General features: G+C 41.6%; 1 protein-coding gene across 6 annotated transcripts in view; it reads left to right on the plus strand.

Annotated features, from left to right (window-relative positions):
* Nucleotides 1-19,118, plus strand: part of LOC122549185 (cancer-associated gene 1 protein homolog) — a 129,802-nt gene that overhangs the window by 43,068 nt on the left and 67,616 nt on the right. For 5 of the 6 annotated variants that reach the window (XM_087985831.1, XM_087985832.1, XM_087985836.1 and 2 more), the window contains 2 exons: nt 11,769-11,891; nt 13,577-13,726. In XM_087985831.1, the coding sequence (XP_087841957.1) occupies nt 11,769-11,891; nt 13,577-13,726 (273 nt within the window). The remainder of the gene's footprint in view (nt 1-11,768; nt 11,892-13,576; nt 13,727-19,118) is intronic. The other variant, XM_087985834.1, reaches the window with a different exon arrangement.

Raw genomic sequence — 19,118 nt, forward strand, 5'->3', positions numbered from 1 at the left:
TCGCCTGAGGCGGGAACTGAACCCGGGTCTCTGGCGCTGTGAGGCAGCAGTGCTAACCACTGTGCCACCGTGCCGTCCACAAATTTATAATGAATACAGAGAGATTAGGTCAATGGGCCAAAATTTGGTAGATGAAATTTAATGTGGATAAGACAATAGACAATAGGTACAGGAGTAGGCCATTAGGCCTTCGAGCCTGCACCGCCATTCAATATAATCATGGCTGATCATTCCTAATCAGTATCCTGTTCCTGCCTTATCTCCATAACCCTTGATTCCACTATCTTTGAGAGCTCTATCTAACTCCTTCTTAAATGAATCCAGAGATTGGGCCTCCACTGCCCCCTGTGGCAGAGCATTCCACACAGCCACCACTCTCTGGGTGAAGAAGTTTCTCCTGAGCTCTGTCCTAAATGGTCTACCCCGTATTTTTAAGCTGTGTCCTCTGGTTCGGCACTCACCCATCAGTGGAAATATGTTTCCTACTGCCAGAGTGTCCAATCCTTTCATAATCTTATACGTCTCAATCAGATCCCCTCTCAATCTTCGAAACTCAAGGGTATACAAGCCCAGCCGCTTCAGTCTTTCAGTGTAAGGTAATCCTGCCATTCCAGGAATTGACCTCGTGAACCTACGCTGCACTCCCTCAATAGCCAGAATGTCTTTTCTCAAATTTGGAGACCAGAGCTGCACACAGTACTCCAGGTGTGGTCTCACCAGGGCCCTGTACAGCTGCAGAAGCACCTCTTTGCTTCTATACTCAATTCCTCTTGTTATGAAGTGTGGGGTTATCCATCTTGTTTAGAGGAATAGAAAGGAAACTTAGTATCTAGATGGAGAGAAACTTCAGCATGTCTCAGTGCAGTGGAATCTGACTGTTGTTGTGAGAAAACAGAAAACTGGTATGCGGGTATAGCATAGAAGTGAAATTGAGTAATTAGACCTGTACCTTACTTGGAGCTCAGAAGGATGAGGGGAGATCTAATTGAAGTATATAAGAAAATAAAGGGATTGATAAAGTAGATGTAGAAAGGATGTTTCCTCGTGTGGGGCAATCTAGAATGGGAGGTCATAGTTTCAGGATAAAACAGATACCATATTTAAAGCAGATGAGGAGAAATTACTTCTTTCAAATGGTTGTAAATCTGTGGAATTCACAACCCGAGAGTGTGGTGGATGCTGGAATATTGAATAAATTTAAGGAGATTTGTAATGGGTTGGAGGGCTATTGAGAGTGGGGGGGAAATTGGAGTTGAGGCCAAGATATGAAATCCATCATGATGATATCAAATGGTGGAGCAGGCTCTATGTTCTTGTGTTCTTTTCTAAGAAGCTGCAAATGCCAGTGAGTGAGATCAGAATACTGACTGGGAGGAAGCTGGTGCACATTTACTGCTGACAAAAATAGTGACAGTTGGCAATCATCAAACAGATGAAATTAAGTCCATAGAAAGTAGTTAATAGTTTTAATCTGCTCTGAGCGATTGTTATCGCAAAGCCAACTGGCTGGAAAAGTTTGATTTGAGTTTTTCAGTTAATGGAGCAGTTGCAACAATGACTTTGTACCAAGAATGTGCACGAAGGCCTTAAACACATCTGTAAAGCTTGAGGCTTTTACCAGTCCCATTGTAATGTCACTATTCCATGCAAGTTTCCAACTGGAAGGCAACTTCGGAAATCTCAGAAAGCTGTGCTAACAGTGTGTTTAAACTGATAAATGACCAAAGGACAGATTCACTAACTCAGAATGAAACAGTGATCTCGCAGTATTCCAATACAATAATGCGACTACATTTTCAAAGGGTTAAGGGGGATGAAAAGGCAGCATGTGATCCTCTGACCATCTGTTTCTCTGTCGGCTTCTGGCTACAGTACTTGATGCTCCTCACCAGTGTACTCTTTGTCAGATACCACAGAGATATTACTGCTTGTAAATGTGTTAGTGAGAGGGTAAAATCAGTTCAGTGCTGTACTGGCTTGTTCAGGGCTTCGGGAGCTAGTGAGGCATTGGACTTGCAGGCTACAGTGACAGAAGACACGCAATATAATCTGGGCTGGTACACTCGCACTGCACGAACAAAGTTGTTGCCATTTGGATAAGGATTAAATTGACACCCAGTTTGCGCTCTGAGGCTAACATGCCAGATTCAGTGGCACTTTTCATGGAAGAGCGGGGGAGGTTTTCTAGTGTTCCAGAAAAAAAATCCCTCCACAAAAATTAGCAGAAATTATTAACATGCCATTTATCTCATGCTGTTCATTGATGTAATCAAATTTGTTGCAACATTATTCTACCTGAGAACAGTGAGTTTATTTCAAGCTTAAGCACCTTGGCATGTCCCAAGGTTATGAAAGTCATAGAACATAGAACAGTACAGCACAGAACAGCCCCTTCAGCCCACGAAGTTGTGCTGACCATTGATCGTCATGTAAGGTAAACGTAATGTACGAACCCTCAAATTTCTGTGACCATATGCATGTCCAACAGTCTCTTAAATATCCCCAATGACCTCGCTTCCACAACTGCTGCTGGCAACGCATTCCATGCTCTCTCAACTCTCTGCGTAAAGAAACTGCCTCTGACATCCACCTCTATACTTTCCGCCAAACATAAAACTATGACCCCTCGTGTTAACAATTTCTGCCCTGAGAAAAAGTCTCTGGCTATCAACTCTATCTATGCCTCTCATTATCTTGTACACCTCAATTAGGTCCCTCTGTTCCTTTTTTCCAATGAAAAAAGTCCGAGCTCAAGTCAACCTCTCTTCGTAAGATAAGTCCTCCATTCCAGGCAGCATCCTGGTAAATCTCCTCTGAACCCTCTCCAAAGCATCCACATCTTTCCTATAATAGGGCGAAACACATATATGAACATATGGTTGTTATTGGACAGCAAGACTATTATAAGATGTTAGCATTGCAGAGCTTTCAATTGTATACTACAGTTTAAATATATGCCCAACTTGAACACTGTGTTATGACCAAGGCTGGTTCCTTTCTAGACCCAGTCTTTCATTGGTCATTTAAAAAAAAATTAAATTTAGTCAGAGTGGTAATATGTTCAAGGTTAGGTTTTATACTGAATCTGATTTAACATTAGAAACAATTCAGCCAGGTTTCACTCATCAACAGAGTAACTAGTTTATTACTAATAAGCACACAGAATGCTGGAGAAATTCTACAGCAGCGTCTGTAGAGGGAGAATCCGAGTTAACATTTTGAGTCCGGTATGACACTTGTTTAAAACTTAGTCATACTGGACTTGAAATATTAACTTTGTTTCTTTCTTCACAGATGCAGCCAGACCTGTTGAGTTTCTCTAGCATGGACTGTTTGTTTCAGATTTCTAGCACCTGCAGCATTTTGTTCTTGTTATAAATAACAGTTACTGCAACAAACGTGCAAAGATTATTAACAAAAGTAGGCTTAGGCTATGAAAATATTGCTATGGATTGTATTCTAACATCCTAAACTTAATATGAGGCAAAAATAAGTAACAGATCAACAGTAGTCAAACACCCAGCAGAACACATCAGTGGCAATGTGAATAGACAGATCTTGTTGATTTCTGCGCAATCTCCTCTCAGATGTTAGTGGTACTCTGAGTCAGCAAATCTTGTTCAAGATGCACGAGGGATTATGATTATGCACTTGCATTGTTTTAGCCTTGGGACTTCTTCAAAAGCCTCTCCATGGACTGCCTCGATGACTGCAAGCTCATGTACCAATGGTGACCTTCCTTTTCTGAGACTACATTTTGCAGGATCTTTGGAAACCACCCATCTTCTCAGAACAGCATGCTTCTACAAGTAATGCCTCTTGATTTTTTCCTGAGTGTTAATGTGATTCAGTAGTGTGAATGCTGCTTTAGGGGATTTAAACCCCATTCTCTGCTGCATTGAACTGTTAATTGTGTACAGGCGACTTTAGAATCATAGAGTCATAGAGATGTACAGCGTGGAAACAGACCCTCCAGTCCAACCTGTCCATGCCAACCAGATATCCCAACCCAATCTAGTCCCACCTGCCAGCACCCGGCCCATATCCCTCCAAACCCTTCCTATTCATATACCCATCCAAATGCCTCTTAAATGTGGCAATTGTACCAGCCTCCTCCACATCCTCTGGCAGCTCATTCCATACACGTACCACCCTCTGCATGAAAAAGTTGCCCCTTGGGTCTCTTTTATATCTTTCCCCTCTCACCCTAAACCTTTGCCCTCTAGTTCTGGACTCCCCGACCCCAGGGAAAAGACTTTGCCTATTTATCCTATCCATGCCCCTCATAATTTTGTAAACCTCTATAAGGTCACCCCTCAGCCTCCGACGCTCCAGGGAAAACTGCCCAGCCTGTTCAGCCTCTCCCTGTAGCTCAAATCCTCCAACCCTGGCAACATCCTTGTAAATCTTTTCTGAACACTTTCAAGTTTCACAACATTTTTCTGATAGGAAGGAGACCAGAATTGCACGCAATTTTCCAACAGTGGCCTAACCAATGCCCTGTACAGCTGCAACATGGCCTCCCAACTCCTGTACTCAATACTCTGACCAATATGGCAAAGCATACCAAACACCTTCTACACTACCCTATCCACCTGCGACTCCACTTTCAAGGAGCTATGAACCTGCACTCCAAGGTCTCTTTATTCAGCAACACTTCCGAGGACCTTACCATTAAGTGTATAAGTCCTGCTAAGATTTGCTTTCCCAAAATGCAGCACCTCACATTTTTCTGAATTAAACTCCATCTGCCACTTCTCAGCCCATTGGCCCATCTGGTCCAGATCCTGTTGTAATCTGAGTTAACCCTCTTTGCTGTCCACTAGACTTCCAATTTTGGTGTCATCTGCAAACTTACTAACTGTACCACTTATGCTCGCATCCAAATCATTTATGTAAATGACAAAAAGTAGAGGACACAGCACCAGTCCTTGTGGCACTCCACTGGTCACAGGCCTCCAGTCTGAAAAACAAACCTCCCACCACCACCCTCTGTCTTCTACCTTTGAGCCAGTTCTGTATCCAAATGGCTAGTTCTCACTGTATTCTATGAGATCTAACCTTGCTAATCAGTCTCCCATAGAGAACCTTGTTGAACGCCTTACTGAAGTCCACATAGATCACATCTACTGCTCTGCCCTCATCAATCTTCTTTGTTACTTCTTCAAAAGACTCAATCAAGTTTGTGAGACATGATTTTCCATGCACAGAGCCATGTTGACTAACCCTAATCAGTCCTTGCCTTTCCCCATGCATGTACATCCTGTCCCTCAGGATTCCCTCCAGTTGCCTACCACTGACATCAAGCTCACCGGTCTATAGTTCCCTGGCTTGTCCTTACCACCCTTCTTAAACAGTGGCACCACGTTTGCCAACCTCCAGTCTTCTGGCACCTCACCTGTGACTATCGATGATACAAATAAGAGTAAGAGGCCCAGCAATCACTTCTCTAGCTTCCCACAGAGTTCTCGGGTACACTTGATCAGGTCCTGGGGATTTATCCACCTTTAACTGTTTCAAGACATCCAGCACTTCCTCCTCTGTAATCTGGACATTTTGGAAGATGTCACCATCTATTTCCCTGCAGTCTATATCTTCCATATCCTTTTCCACAGTAAATACTGATGCAAAATATTCATTTAGTATCTCCCCCATTTTCTGTGGCTCCACACAAAGGCCGCCTTGCTGATCTTTGAGGGGCCCTATTCTCTCCCAGTTACCCTTTTGTCCTTAATATATTTGTAAATACCCATTGGATTCTCCTTAATTCTATTTGTCAAAGCTATCTCATGTCCCTGTTTTGCCCTTCTGATTTCCCTCTTAAGTGTACTCCTACTTCCTTTATACTCTTTTAAGGATTCACTCGATCTATCCTGTCTATACCTGACATATGCTTTCTTCTTTTTCTTAACCAAACCCTCAATTTCTTTATTCATCCAGCATTCCCTATACCTACCAGCCTTCCCTTTCACCCTGACAGGAATATACTTTCTCTGGATTATTGTTATCTCATTTCTGAAGGCTTCCCATTTTCCAGCCGTCCCTTTACCTGCGAACATCTGCCTCCAATCAGCTTTCGAAAGTTCTTGCCTAATACCGTCAGACTTGTCCTTTCTCCAGTTTAGAACTTCAACTTTTTTAGATCTGGTCTATCCTTTTCCATCACTATTTTAAAATGAATAGAATTGTGGTCGCTGGCCCCAAAGTGCTCCCCCACTGACACCTCAGTCACCTTCCCTGCCTTATTTCCCAAAAGTAGGTCAAGTTTGTACCTTCTCTAGTAGGTACATCCACATACTAAATCAGAAAATTGTCTTGTACACACTTAAGAAATTCCTCTCCATCTAAACCTTTAACACTATGGTAATCTCAGTCGATGTTTGGAAAGTTAAAATCCCCTACCATAACTACCCTATTATTCTTACAGATAGCCGAGCTCTCCTTACAAGCTTGTTTCTCAATTTCCCTCTGACTATTGGGGGGTCTATAATATAATCCCAATAAGATGATCATCCCTTTCTTATTTCTCAGTTCCACCCAAATAACTTCCCTGAATGTATTTCCGGGAATATCCTTCCTCAGTACAGCTGTAATGCTATCCCTTGTCAAAAATGCCACTCCCCCTCCTCTCTTGCCTCCCTTTCTATCCTTCCTGTAGCATTTGTATCCTGGAACATTAAGCTGCCAGTCCTGCCCATCCCTGAGCCATGTTTCTGTAATTGCTATGATATCCCAGTCCCATGTTCCTAAGCATGCCCTGAGTTCATCTGCCTTCCCTGTTAGGCACCTTGCATTGAAATAAATGCAGTTTAATTTATTAGTCCTACCTTGTCCCTGCCTGCCCTGACTGTTTTGACTCACTTCTGTTCTCAACTGTACCAGTCTCAGATTGATCTCTTTCCTCACTATCTTCCTGGGTCCCACCCCCCCACTTACTAGTTTAAATCATCCCGAGCAGTTCTAGCAAATATCCCTGCCAGTATATTAGTTCCCTTCCAATTTAGGTGCAATCCGTCCTTCCTGTACAGGTCACTTCTACCCCAAAAGAGATTCCAAAAATGTGAATCCTTCTCCCATACACCAGCTCCTCAGCCATGCATTCATCTGCTCTATCCTCCTATTCCTGCCCTCACTAGCTTGTTGCACTGGGAGTAATCCAGATATTACTACCCTTGAGGACCTCCTTTTTAAATTTCTGCCTAACTCTCTGTAATCTCCCTTCAGAATCTCAACCTTTTCCCTTTCTATGTCGATGGTTCCAATGTGGACAATGATCTCCTGCTGGCCCTTCTCCCCCGTGAGAACATTCTGCACCCTTTCTGGGACATCATTGATCCTGGCACCAGGGAAACAACGCACCATTCTGCTTTTTCTCTGCTGGCCACAGAAACATCTGTCTGTACCTCTGACGACAGAAGCCCCTAACACAATTGATCTCATGGAAGCCGACGTACCCCTCGTTGCATTAGAGTCACTTTCAACACCAGAAATTTGACTGTTTGTGCTACGTTCCCCTGAGAATCCATCGCCCCCTACATTTTCCAAAACAGCATACCTGTTTGAAATGGGTATATCCACAAAAGACTCCTGCACTAGCTGCCTACCTCTCTTATCCTTCCTGGAGTTAACCCATCTATGTGACTGTATCTGAGACTTTTTCCCCCCTTCCTATAACTGCCATCCATCACATACTGTTGCTGTTGCAAATTCCTCATCGCTTCTATCTGTCTCTCCAACCGATCCACTCGATCTAATAAGATTCGCATCCAACAGCATTTATGGCAAAAAAAATCTGCAGTAACCCTTAAACTCTCTTTAAACTCCCACATCTGACAAGAAGTACATATCACTGCAAAGGCCATTTTTGCTCCTTCACAATCTACAGACCCAGAAAATAACACCGTCTTATTCCTCTACAAACACTGCCCCAGGTTAAATTAATAGCTACGGCTTATATTTAAAGTTTAATCAAGAGACTTAACTCCAAAAATATATAATCAAGAAAGAATCCACTGTACCCACTACTGCAGCCTTTCTCTTGGGCAGACTTAAAAAACAATTAACTTATCTGATTCTGTGCTGTGAACTTCACCCAACAGTTCCTCCAAGATTAGTTATGAATTTCACTGTTTGTTAATTTTCCCAGATGTACTCCGATGTCCAGCGATACATGAATTCAAAAACAGAAAAGGCAGTAACTGTGCAGGTTTTTTCTCTCTCTTTCTCTCCTGCACTGACCTCACCATGTGCTTCCTTTGTCTGCTCTTCTCCCTTTTAAAACTGCTGTTGTTCTGACTTTTTTTTCCAAAGTTCCAAAACAATGCAACAGCATATAAAACAGTAATTGCTGCTCCTGGAATTTGAGGAAATCACCTCCAACACCTAAAATACCTCAAAAAAAGGAGCAGCTCTTACAGCCAGAAATTTTTCCCGTCCTCCATCTTGGATTACCCAGAATCCAATCCTTAACCATTTCTTGGACTTAGCAGAGCTTTCACTGCACAGAGCTATTCAATTGTTCCAAGACTTCTCTGACTCCCAGCTACAGACTTGTGTAGTAGTTCAGTTGCTGTTAATAGAATGGCTAAAACTGCCCTGCATTACATGAAATCTGCTTCTCTCTCTGTCCTTCATATACACTGGCTTCTTGTCTCACTGTCACCTTTGTCTCTTCAGTTACACCAAGACTTTTCTGAATGGCCTATTGTTACCCTTGGAACAGACCTCTCCTTTATAACTTTGCATAATTGAATATAATTAATGTTCTAGAACAATCAAATGTAGCAAACCTTTAGAAACCTTGTTTTCACAGGGTGGCATATAGCATACAATAATTAAAAATAGTAATTCATCACAACAGGCTCCATGAGGAAGAAAAAGTAAGGGAGCTTTAATTAATGAGTTGTGTCACAAAATCATAATTTCAAATATCCCTCAAGGAACTGAACATGTGATCCAGCTTGATATTTCAATGCTGTAGTGTGGAAGCACAACACTGTTGGGGGATGCTAAATCAAGGTTTTTTTTTTATTCACTCATGGGATGAGAGCCTTGCTGGATAGGCCAGCGTTTATTCCCTAATTGCCCAGAGGTAGTTAAGAGTCAACTACATGGCTGTGTGTTTGGAGTCACGAGTAGGCCAGACCAGGTAAGGATGGCCCATTTCCCTCCCTAAAGGGTATTAGGGAGTCCGGTGGGGTTTTTTTCTGACAATCATTAGACTCTTTCTTCCAGTTTTTTTTTTAATGGTTTCAAATTCCACCCTCTGCCATGGCAGAATCAAACATTATCTGGGTCTCTGGATTAATAGTCCAGTGATATTGCCACTTGACCATCACCTCCCCTCTGGGTTAGGTCATGATGTTATCTGCCTGCTATGGCACTATTCAGATATGAGCCCAGAAGTGCTGGGATCTTAACAAAGGTTTCCTCTATCACTGTTGTTAAGCCAAATCCTAATTGGCTATTAGTCTCGTTGCCATTTGTGAGAGCTTGCTGTGAACAAGCTGGCTGCTGTGTTTATCTCCCAAACCATGGCTGGATTTTAAAATGTAATATTATTGTCTGAGAAATGCTTTGAAATGTCATGAAATGTAAAAGGCCAATATTTTCATTATTTTTAACTAGGGTTATCAAAGCCTAAGGCAGAAGTAAATGTGTAACAGTCTGATAGAAATGACTTTGTGACATGCATACTTAAGCTAGCTACCAAGCATCTGCAACTTTCATAACAAGTACTGTCATCATTTGCATCCAGTCAGAATTCCTGTGAGCAATGTATGCAGTGTCTTCTCTTTTATTGTCCTTTGAGGAAAATGAGTGAAATACCAAATGATTTGGAGATGTCGGTGTTGGACAACACCCAATATTAGGTTAAAGTCCAACAAGTTTAATTGGAAGCACTAGCTTTCAGAGCACCGCTCCTTCATCAGGTGATTGTAAAGTATAAGAACTTTGGAATACCAAAGAAAGCTTCACCTTATCACTGTCTCTCACAACACGTGGTTCATGTACTGCATGACTTCCAGAATCCACGTTCTGTCTCCTAATCCTCTTTGCGATTTACTGTTTTTTAACTCCTCAATATCCTTGCATGATAAAACATTGTTTGACTCCATGGAACATGGCTACATCCCTCCAAAACGCAAACTGCGGTCCTTTCAAAGTTATTACTGTGGCAGATGTTCTGCTTGTCTGCCCAGCCAGGATGTCAGTTATGAGCCCCCATGTTTTAACTGCAAATTACTTGATGTGCACATTAAATTAAAATCAGTTCGGGAAGATCCATCTGGCTTGGTTGTCGACAGTTTCAGCAGGAACATAGCCTGCAGAAAACTTACCTCACAGAGAAATTGTGGAGGAATGCAGCAAAATTTAAATCAAGGATTAGCATGAAACTTTGAAATTTGAAGCATAAATACAAGCAGGAGTTGGTTAAACGGTGTTTCAAGTTCTTCCTACCATTCAATAAGACTGATATACAGGTCTTTTCAACGCCTGTTTTGTCATTGGATTAGCTGTAATGTGATTGAGGAATTGTGGACACTATTTGAATAACATGAACTTTCTACTAAAAGGCATAGCAGTTTTCTGTAGCAATCTTCCATGCTATTTTCCCTGGTGGTTTTACATAGTGTGATTTTCTATAATATGAAGTTGTAGAGGAATGCAACTATCACATTACAGCAGACCAACCTGTACCTCAAATCCACTTCCCTGCACTATCCTGTACGCTTTAATTCTGTTGGTATCCATCATGAATATATTCAATGACTACGCAGGTCTCTGTGATAGAGAATTTCTAAAGAGTCAGAAGCTGCTAAGTGAAGACATTTTTCTCCATCTTGGTTCTAGTGTTGACATCCTCTTATTCTAAGCAATTCAGGCAGTTGGATGCTGCCTGAATTGCTGTGCTCTTCCAGCACCACTGACCCAGAATCTGGTTTCCAGCATCTGCAGTTATTGTTTTTACCTCATCCTCTTATTCTAAGACTGGTCCTATTTATAAGCTCCTCAACCATAGCAAATATCCCTCCAGCATCTTCCCCACTAAACTCCTTCATGCTTCTGTGTTGTTTCAGACAAATTTTCTTTGCCTTCCTAACATGAAGTGGTTGTTTAATGACTCTGCTTCTTTGTTAATGAATTCCATTTGGATGAACAAGAAAATGGCAGGAGGTTAGAATATAACATAAAACTCAGCATGAGCAAGTTGGGCTGAATAGCCTTGATCTGTACCATTTATCTTACGTACGCAGTGAGGCAGAACAGGAACTTTTTAAAAAAAAAAAATTTAAGTTAGAATTTTTTGTGCCTGTCGTTAATGAGGAAATTATCATACGGACAGTGGTATTTTATACCAATTAGTCATGTTAAGTTGTTAGTAAGCTGTATACTGAATAGAAATGAACTGTAAGGAATACTTCTTTCCTTCAAGATATTTAAGAGCTTTTAAGATGGGGGAATATGTTGGGATTTGGCACATAGACAATTATTAACATGAAACCCTATAGAATTTTGAAATATGTTACACTTTTAAACGACAGTGAAAGAGTCTGACTCCAAATACCTCTGGATGTTTACAGGACTCCTAAGCTATTTTGTTTTATCTTGCAGATTCACAGAAATATTTTGAACATAAATGCTCTGTTTGCAGAGGGAATCCAAGAAGTATAGTAAATTCAAGAAGGAAAGCAAAGTTATGTGGAAAATGTAAACAAATTTTACATTTTTTCCTCTTTTTTTTTAATACATTGTGTTTTGGTTAGGAAAGGCAAACCAATATTGTGATGCAGACGTTGAAAACAGAAATGAATGCATTGAAAGACACTTCCAAAAAGAGAGAAAAAGAAATCAAACAAAGCATGAAAATGCTGGCTAACATTATCCTGGTGAGATGTTAAATATATTTCTTTTAAGGAAGTACAACTGGTGGTTTTAGACAGTTGATGTTTAATGTACTCCTTCCTTACACTTTATTCAAAATGTTTGTTTTTCTAATGTTAGAAGAAATCAACCATAACAACCGATATTGTATCTTCACTGTAACAAGCTGTCCTGTTGTGTTTTACATATGGGAAATCTGAAAAGGAGCAGACTTCAAACTAATTAATGTGGGAGAGGTGGCCAAAAGATTGATGGAATGAAACTGGGCTTATTGAGATGTTTGCAAAGGTGAAGGGTGAATGAAGTATTTTCAATGAGTAGGTTGGGGAAGCTGAAGGATCCATTAGTGATGGGGGGGTAGAAGGGGTTCTTCTTTTGGGGTTGAGGGGGGTGGTAGGGTTGTCGAATAATAGTGGTGTGATATAGACAAATGCCACATTTGGAGGACTCTGCATTTTTGGCAAAATTATTTTAAGGTTTTAATGAAGTTTACTCACGAGCAGTGCTGTGGAAAGATTTGAAAACCACAATAACAACTTTAAATCTCATGTGTCTGAAGCCAGGACCCAATGCCTGACAGAGCAGCAGGACCTAAGATAGGATAAAATACAGCCATTTGAATTTTGAATCTATCCGCAGAGGAAGCTGAAAGGGTCTGCATTTTAAAAATCAGATACACTGTTTTCAGAATAATATGGACGAGAGTATTAAAAGGCTAATAAAATGCCAAAGGTGATGCATAGGATAAAACAAGATGGAGATCCTTCTCCACTTGATGATTTCGGTAATGAAGTTCCCATCCATACCATGTGCTATGTGGAACTCGGTGTTATTTTCTAACACGGGAAGGTTCAAAGTTATAGTTTTATACTAATTAAACAGCAAAAAATATTCTTAAAAATGTGTTTTCATTTTGGCGTTTTAACTTTCTAATGGTAGCTGATTCACTTTACCGTGGTATCATTCTGGTTGGATGGAACTGTGCACAATTATCATGTTATTTTACTCACTCCTGTTAAAATGATATAATTATGACCTTAGTTTAAATGGATTCACAGTATTTTAGTATTTATATACTAGACTAGCAACTTGCAAATCATGAATTCAAATTTATCCATGGCAAGCTATGAAGTTGAATTCACTAGGTTAGGTAATTTGTGAGTTAGCACTGGATGAGAGGAAAATAAATTATGTAATTCACTAATGCCTTCACCAATGGGATTTTTTAACAAACCATGAATGGGATGTGAGCATCAATGGCTGGGCAGGTATATATTGCCCATCTCTAGTTTCCCAGATGGCAGTTAAGAGCCAATAATATTGCTGTTGGTCTGGAGTTACACATAGGTCAGACTGGATTCTACCCTTCCCTAGAGGATGTGAGTGAATCAGATAGGTTTTTCCTTACAACCAGTAGTGGTTTCATGGTCATTGTGTGCCACTTTTATCCAGTCTGGCATGTATGCAACTCCGTTTTTTCACTGATTGACCAATTCTTAAGTGTACTTGCAAGTAATTCAATTGCACAGCATCTGCTTTCATAAAAAGAGTTGAGATTGATTTCTCAGTCATTAAATGCTGCCTCAGACATGTAATGAGAATTTTCTTAAAAAATTGCTTTCACTGCTATCATTTGGCTCTCCATTTGCTTTCAAAGCAAAGATTGTTTAATTGCTATGTTTTCACCTAGGATATGAAGTTGGTGCACTCTGATTTATCTACCAAAGGACCTTCTGACAAGGGAGATTGTGCCAATTCTGTCTGCGTAAGGCGAACTAGTCAAATACTCTCCAAAATAGATGTCATTCTCTCATCGATGGAAGGAATAATTATTTCCCGGGTAATTAAAAACAGAATTTGAAATTTTGATCATCATACCAACCCAGTAGTCAAAGTTACATTTTCAAGTGAAAAAACATGCAGTTGGCATCTTGTTTTAATAGAACATAGAACAATACAGCACAGAACAGGCCCTTCGGCCCACAATGTTGTGCTGAACATTTGTCCTAGCTTAAGCACCTATCCATGTACCTATCCAATTGCTGCTTAAAGGTCACCAATGATTCTGACTCTGCCACTCCCACAGGCAGCGCATTCATGCCCCCACCACTCTCTGGGTAAAGAACCCACCCCTGACAATCCCCCCTATACCTTCCACACTTCACCTTAAATTTATGTCCCCTTGTAACACTCTGTTGTACTCGGGGGGGAAAAGGTTTCTGACTGTCTACTCTATTTATTCCCCTCATCATCTTATATACCTCTATCAAGTCACCCCTCATCCTTCGCCATTCCAATGAGAAAAGGCCTAGCACTCTCAACCTATCCTCGTACAACCTATTCTCCATTCCAGACAACATCCTGGTAAATCTTCTCTGCACCCTCTCCAAAGCTTCCACATCTTTCCACAAAATGAGGTGACCAGAACTGCACACAGTACTCCAATTGTGGCCTTACCAAAGTCCTGTACAGCTGCAACATCACTTCACGACTCTTGAATTCAATCCCTCTGCTAATGAACGCTAATACACCATAGGCCTTTTTACAAGCTCTATCCACCTGAGTGACAACTTTCAAAGATCTATGAACATAGAGCCCAAGATCCCTCTGCTCCTCCACCTTACTAAGAACCCTACCGTTAACCCTGTATTCCGCATTCTTATTTGTCCTTCCAAAATGGACAACCTCACACTTGACTCGGTTGAACTCCATCTGCCACTCCTCAGCCAAGTTCTGCATCATATCTAAGTCCCTTTGCAGCCAACAACAGCCCTCCTCGCTATCCACAACTCCACCAATCTTCGTATCATCTGCAAATTTAATGACCCACCCTTCGACTCCCTCTTCCAAGTCATTAATAAAAATTACAAACAGCAGAGGACCCAGAACCGATCCCTGCGGAACTCCGCTTGTAACTGGGCTCCAAGCTGAATATTTACCATCTACCACCACTCTCTGACTTCGACCGGTTACCTTCTCTATCCAACTGGCCAAACTTCCCACTATCCCATGCCTCCTGACTTTCCACATAAGCCTACCATGGGGAACCTTATCAAATGCCTTACTAAAATCCATGTACACTATATCCACTGCTCTACCTTCATCCACATGCTTGGTTACCTCCTCAAAGAATTCAATAAGACTTGTAAGGCAAGACCTACCCCTCACAAATCCGTGCTGGCTGTCCCTAATCAAGCAATGTCTTTCTAGATACTCATAAATCCTATCCCTCAGTACCCTTTCTGTCACTTTGCCTACCATCGAAGTAAGACTAACTGGCCTGTAATTCCCGGGGTTATCCCTGTTCCCTTTTTTGAACAGGGGCACAACATTTGCCACTCTCCAGTCCCCTGGCACCATCCCCATTGACAGTGAAGACGAAAAGATCATTGCCAACGGTTCTGCAATTTCCTCTCATGCTTCCCTCATAATCCTAGGATATATCCCGTCAGGCCCGGGGGACTTGTCTATCCTCAAGTTTTTCAAAATGCCCAACACATCTTCCTTCCTAACAAGTATCTCCTCTAGCTTACCAGTTCAAAGTTTGTGCGAAGATTTGTAGCTCGGGTGCTCGTTGCTGTGGTTCTGTTCGCCGAGCTGGAAGTTTTTGTTGCAAACGTTTCGTCCCCTGGCTAGGCGACATCATCAGTGCTTCGGAGCCTCCTGCGAAGCGCTTCTTTGATGTTTCCTCCGGTGTTTATAGTGGTCTGTCCCTGCTGCTTCCGGTTGTCAGTTTCAGCTGTCCGCTGTAGTGGTTGGTATATTGGGTCCAGGTCGATGTGTTTGTTGATGGAGTTTGTGGATGAATGCCATGCCTCTAGGAATTCCCTGGCTGTTCTCTGTCTGGCTTGCCCTATGATAGTAGTGTTGTCCCAGTCGAATTCATGTTGCTTGTTGTCTGCGTGTGTGGCTGCTAAGGATAGCTGGTCTTGTCGTTTCGTGGCTAGTTGATGTTCATGTATGTGGATTGTTAGCTGTCTTCCTGTTTGTCCTATATAGTGTTTAGTGCAGTCCTTGCATGGTATTTTGTACACTACATTCGTCTTGCTCATGTTGGGTATCGGGTCCTTCGTTCTGGTGAGTTGCTGTCTGAGCGTGGCTGTTAGTTTGTGTGCCGTTATGAGTCCTAGTGGTCGCAGTAGCCTGGCAGTCAGTTCCGAGATGCTCCTGATGTATGGTATTCTCCGTTCGGTGATTCATGAGAGAAGAAGAACAGGATAGCCAACTCCCATTCCTAGACGTGATGGTACAGAGAACACCGAACGGAGAATTCACTACAAGGGTATACAGGAAAGCCACACACACAGACCAAGTCCTAAACTATGAAAGTAACCACCCCAACACACACAAACGAAGCTGTATCAGGATACTATTCAAAAGGGCCACAACACACTGCTGTACACCAGAACTGCAAAAAGAAGAAGAGGAACACCTATACAAGGTACTCGCCAAAAACGGATACCCGGGCAACTTCATCAACAGATGCCTAAGAGAAAGACCACGGAACGAGGACATACCACAACCAAAAGGACTAGCCACAATACCATACATCAGGAGCATCTCGGAACTGACAGCCAGACTACTGCGACCCCTAGGACTCATAACGGCACACAAACCAACAGCCACGCTCAGACAGCAACTCACCAGAACGAAGGACCCGATACCCAACATGAGCAAGACGAATGTAGTGTACAAAATACCATGCAAGGACTGCACTAAACACTATATAGGACAAACAGGAAGACCGCTAACAATCCGCATACATGAACATCAACTAGCCACGAAACGACACGACCAGCTATCCTTAGTAGCCACACACGCAGACAACAAGCAACATGAACTCGACTGGGACAACACTACTATCATAGGGCAAGCCAGACAGAGAACAGCCAGGGAATTCCTAGAGGCATGGCATTCATCCACAAACTCCATCAACAAACACATCGACCTGGACCCAATATACCAACCACTACAGCGGACAGGTGAAACTGACAACCGGAAGCGGCAGGGACAGACCACTATAAACACCGGAGGTAACATCAAAGAAGCGCTTCGCAGGAGGCTCCCAAGCACTGATGATGTCGCCTAGCCAGGGGACGAAACGTTTGCAACAAAAACTTCCAGCTCGGCGAACAGAACCACAGCAGCTTACCAGTCCGTTTCATATGACAGAGTAAATGTGATTAAAAGGAAAGCAAGAGCATTGGCTTGACAGAGGGTGGGTGATGGAAGATTACTTATTGGACTCTTGGCTGGCGACCAGTGGTGTTCCACAGGGATTGGTGCTGAGTCCACTGTTGTTGTCATTTATGTAAATGATTTGGATGAGACTTTAGGAAGCATGGTTAACAGGCTTGCAGATGACACCAAAATTGATGGTATAGTGGACACTGAAGAAGATTATCTAAAATTACAAAGAGATCTTGATCAAATGGGCTAATGGGCTGAGGAGTGGCTGATGGAGTTGAATTTGGATAAATGTGAGATGTTAAATTTTGGTAAGATGAACAAGGTGTAGGGGAGTTCAGAACTGGAGGGCATATTTTTAAGGGGAGAGGAGAAAGATTTAAAGGTATCTGAGGCACAACGTTTTCACATACAGGGTGAACTGCCAGAGGAAATGGTAGATGCAGGTATAGTTGCAATAACTAAAAGACATTTGGATGAGTACATGAATAGGAGAGATTTAGAGGGATATGGACTAAATGCAGGCAGGTGGGACTGGTTTAGTTTAGGAAACTTGGTTGGCATGGATGAGTTGGACTGAAGAGTCTTTTTCTATGTTGTTTGACTCTATGACTCTTAAGTTCAAACAGACATTGTTTTTCCATTTTATGGCAGTTCCACAGTCATGCTCCCAGGGAGCATTTTTTGCTTATTAAGGTGTGCTAAACCTTGCAAGCCAATCAATTTCTATAATATCGTGTAGCAAAATATAAAATCAAAACTAATTTATGTTTTTATTCAGTCTTTGGATGCTAGTTTTACATGAAGGAGGGGGAAGATTACAGCATATCACTGATGGAAGTGAATATGTGTGCAGAGCTTTCACCCCTATGGCATGGGTTAATCACCTTTATAGTGTAGTAAGATTTCTAGCAATGGGAGGCCCAGAAGTGCACCCTTTACAGAGCAATGTACCCCCATAACAGAGGCAGACACTGGGTCTTAACTAGAAAGATTATAATGAAATCGAGAAAAGCTATGAACTGCAGGTATCAGTCATTCAACCTTTGATCTGCACTGACCTGATCAGAGATGTCGGTTTGTTCAGCTGGAAAAGAAGGCTCTGTTTTGGCTCTCAGAGAAGTTTAGGCAGCACCAGCTCAGTGAAGCTAGTTTGCTGAAGTTGAGCACAAATTAGGTACTTGCAGGCAGTCTCAGAATACTGGAGAATGCAGTCTTGGGAGAAGAGTTTGAACAAATGGGAGGTGAGCAGTCCTTAACTCAGGTTCAGTTAGTGTTGTATGAAGAAATTCAGTGACTATGTCTTCAGAAATTACATTTTGTTGTACCTGTGAAAGAGGCAATGTTTTATTAGAATTTGGAAACTTACAATGTCACTAACATGTCAGTGGATTGCTGAGGAATCAGTGGAATCTGTCTTAATTGCACCTCCTGTTTGATGCATTCTGTGGGGAATTTGAACAGTTTGTCTTTGATCTTGTATTTACCCCACATTAATTATAGATGCTAGAGTATAAGCAAAGTAGCTAGTTTTACATTTCTAACCTGAGAATAGTGTTGTACCAACAACTGCACACACTATTCCAGTTGATATCTAACAAGTGTTTAATACAGGTTCAGCAAAATTTCCTGCTCTGAAATATTAAACTAAAATGTTATTGCTCCTAATCAAATTGTAACATAAATTTATCTGTATTGTTAGAGATTGTGTCTTAAATTTAGTGGTCTCATCTAAGCTAACTTGAATAAGGTGGACTTGTCAAGTATTTAACACTGTTAGTAGTGTAGTTACCAGAGTATTTTGATTTGGATTCTGTAAATTACAATAAGCGATCTCCTGATGGAGTATGTCCCCATCTCAAATGCAGTCATTTCTGCTCCTACTCTTGTGTACCTGAACAGTAGTCTTATCCATTCTATGAAACATCTATCTATACTGCCATGATTTAAACCAAAAGTATATTGGAGTTTAATGGATAGTTGAGCCTGACCCATTTTCATGTTTGAGCCTTATTAGAATGAACAGCATCATCAGGTTGAACCAT

This window comes from Chiloscyllium plagiosum, unplaced genomic scaffold, assembly GCF_037043375.1.
Source record: "Chiloscyllium plagiosum isolate Xiang-an unplaced genomic scaffold, Cpla_swu_hap1 HiC_scaffold_4, whole genome shotgun sequence".
Lineage (NCBI taxonomy): Eukaryota > Metazoa > Chordata > Chondrichthyes > Orectolobiformes > Hemiscylliidae > Chiloscyllium > Chiloscyllium plagiosum.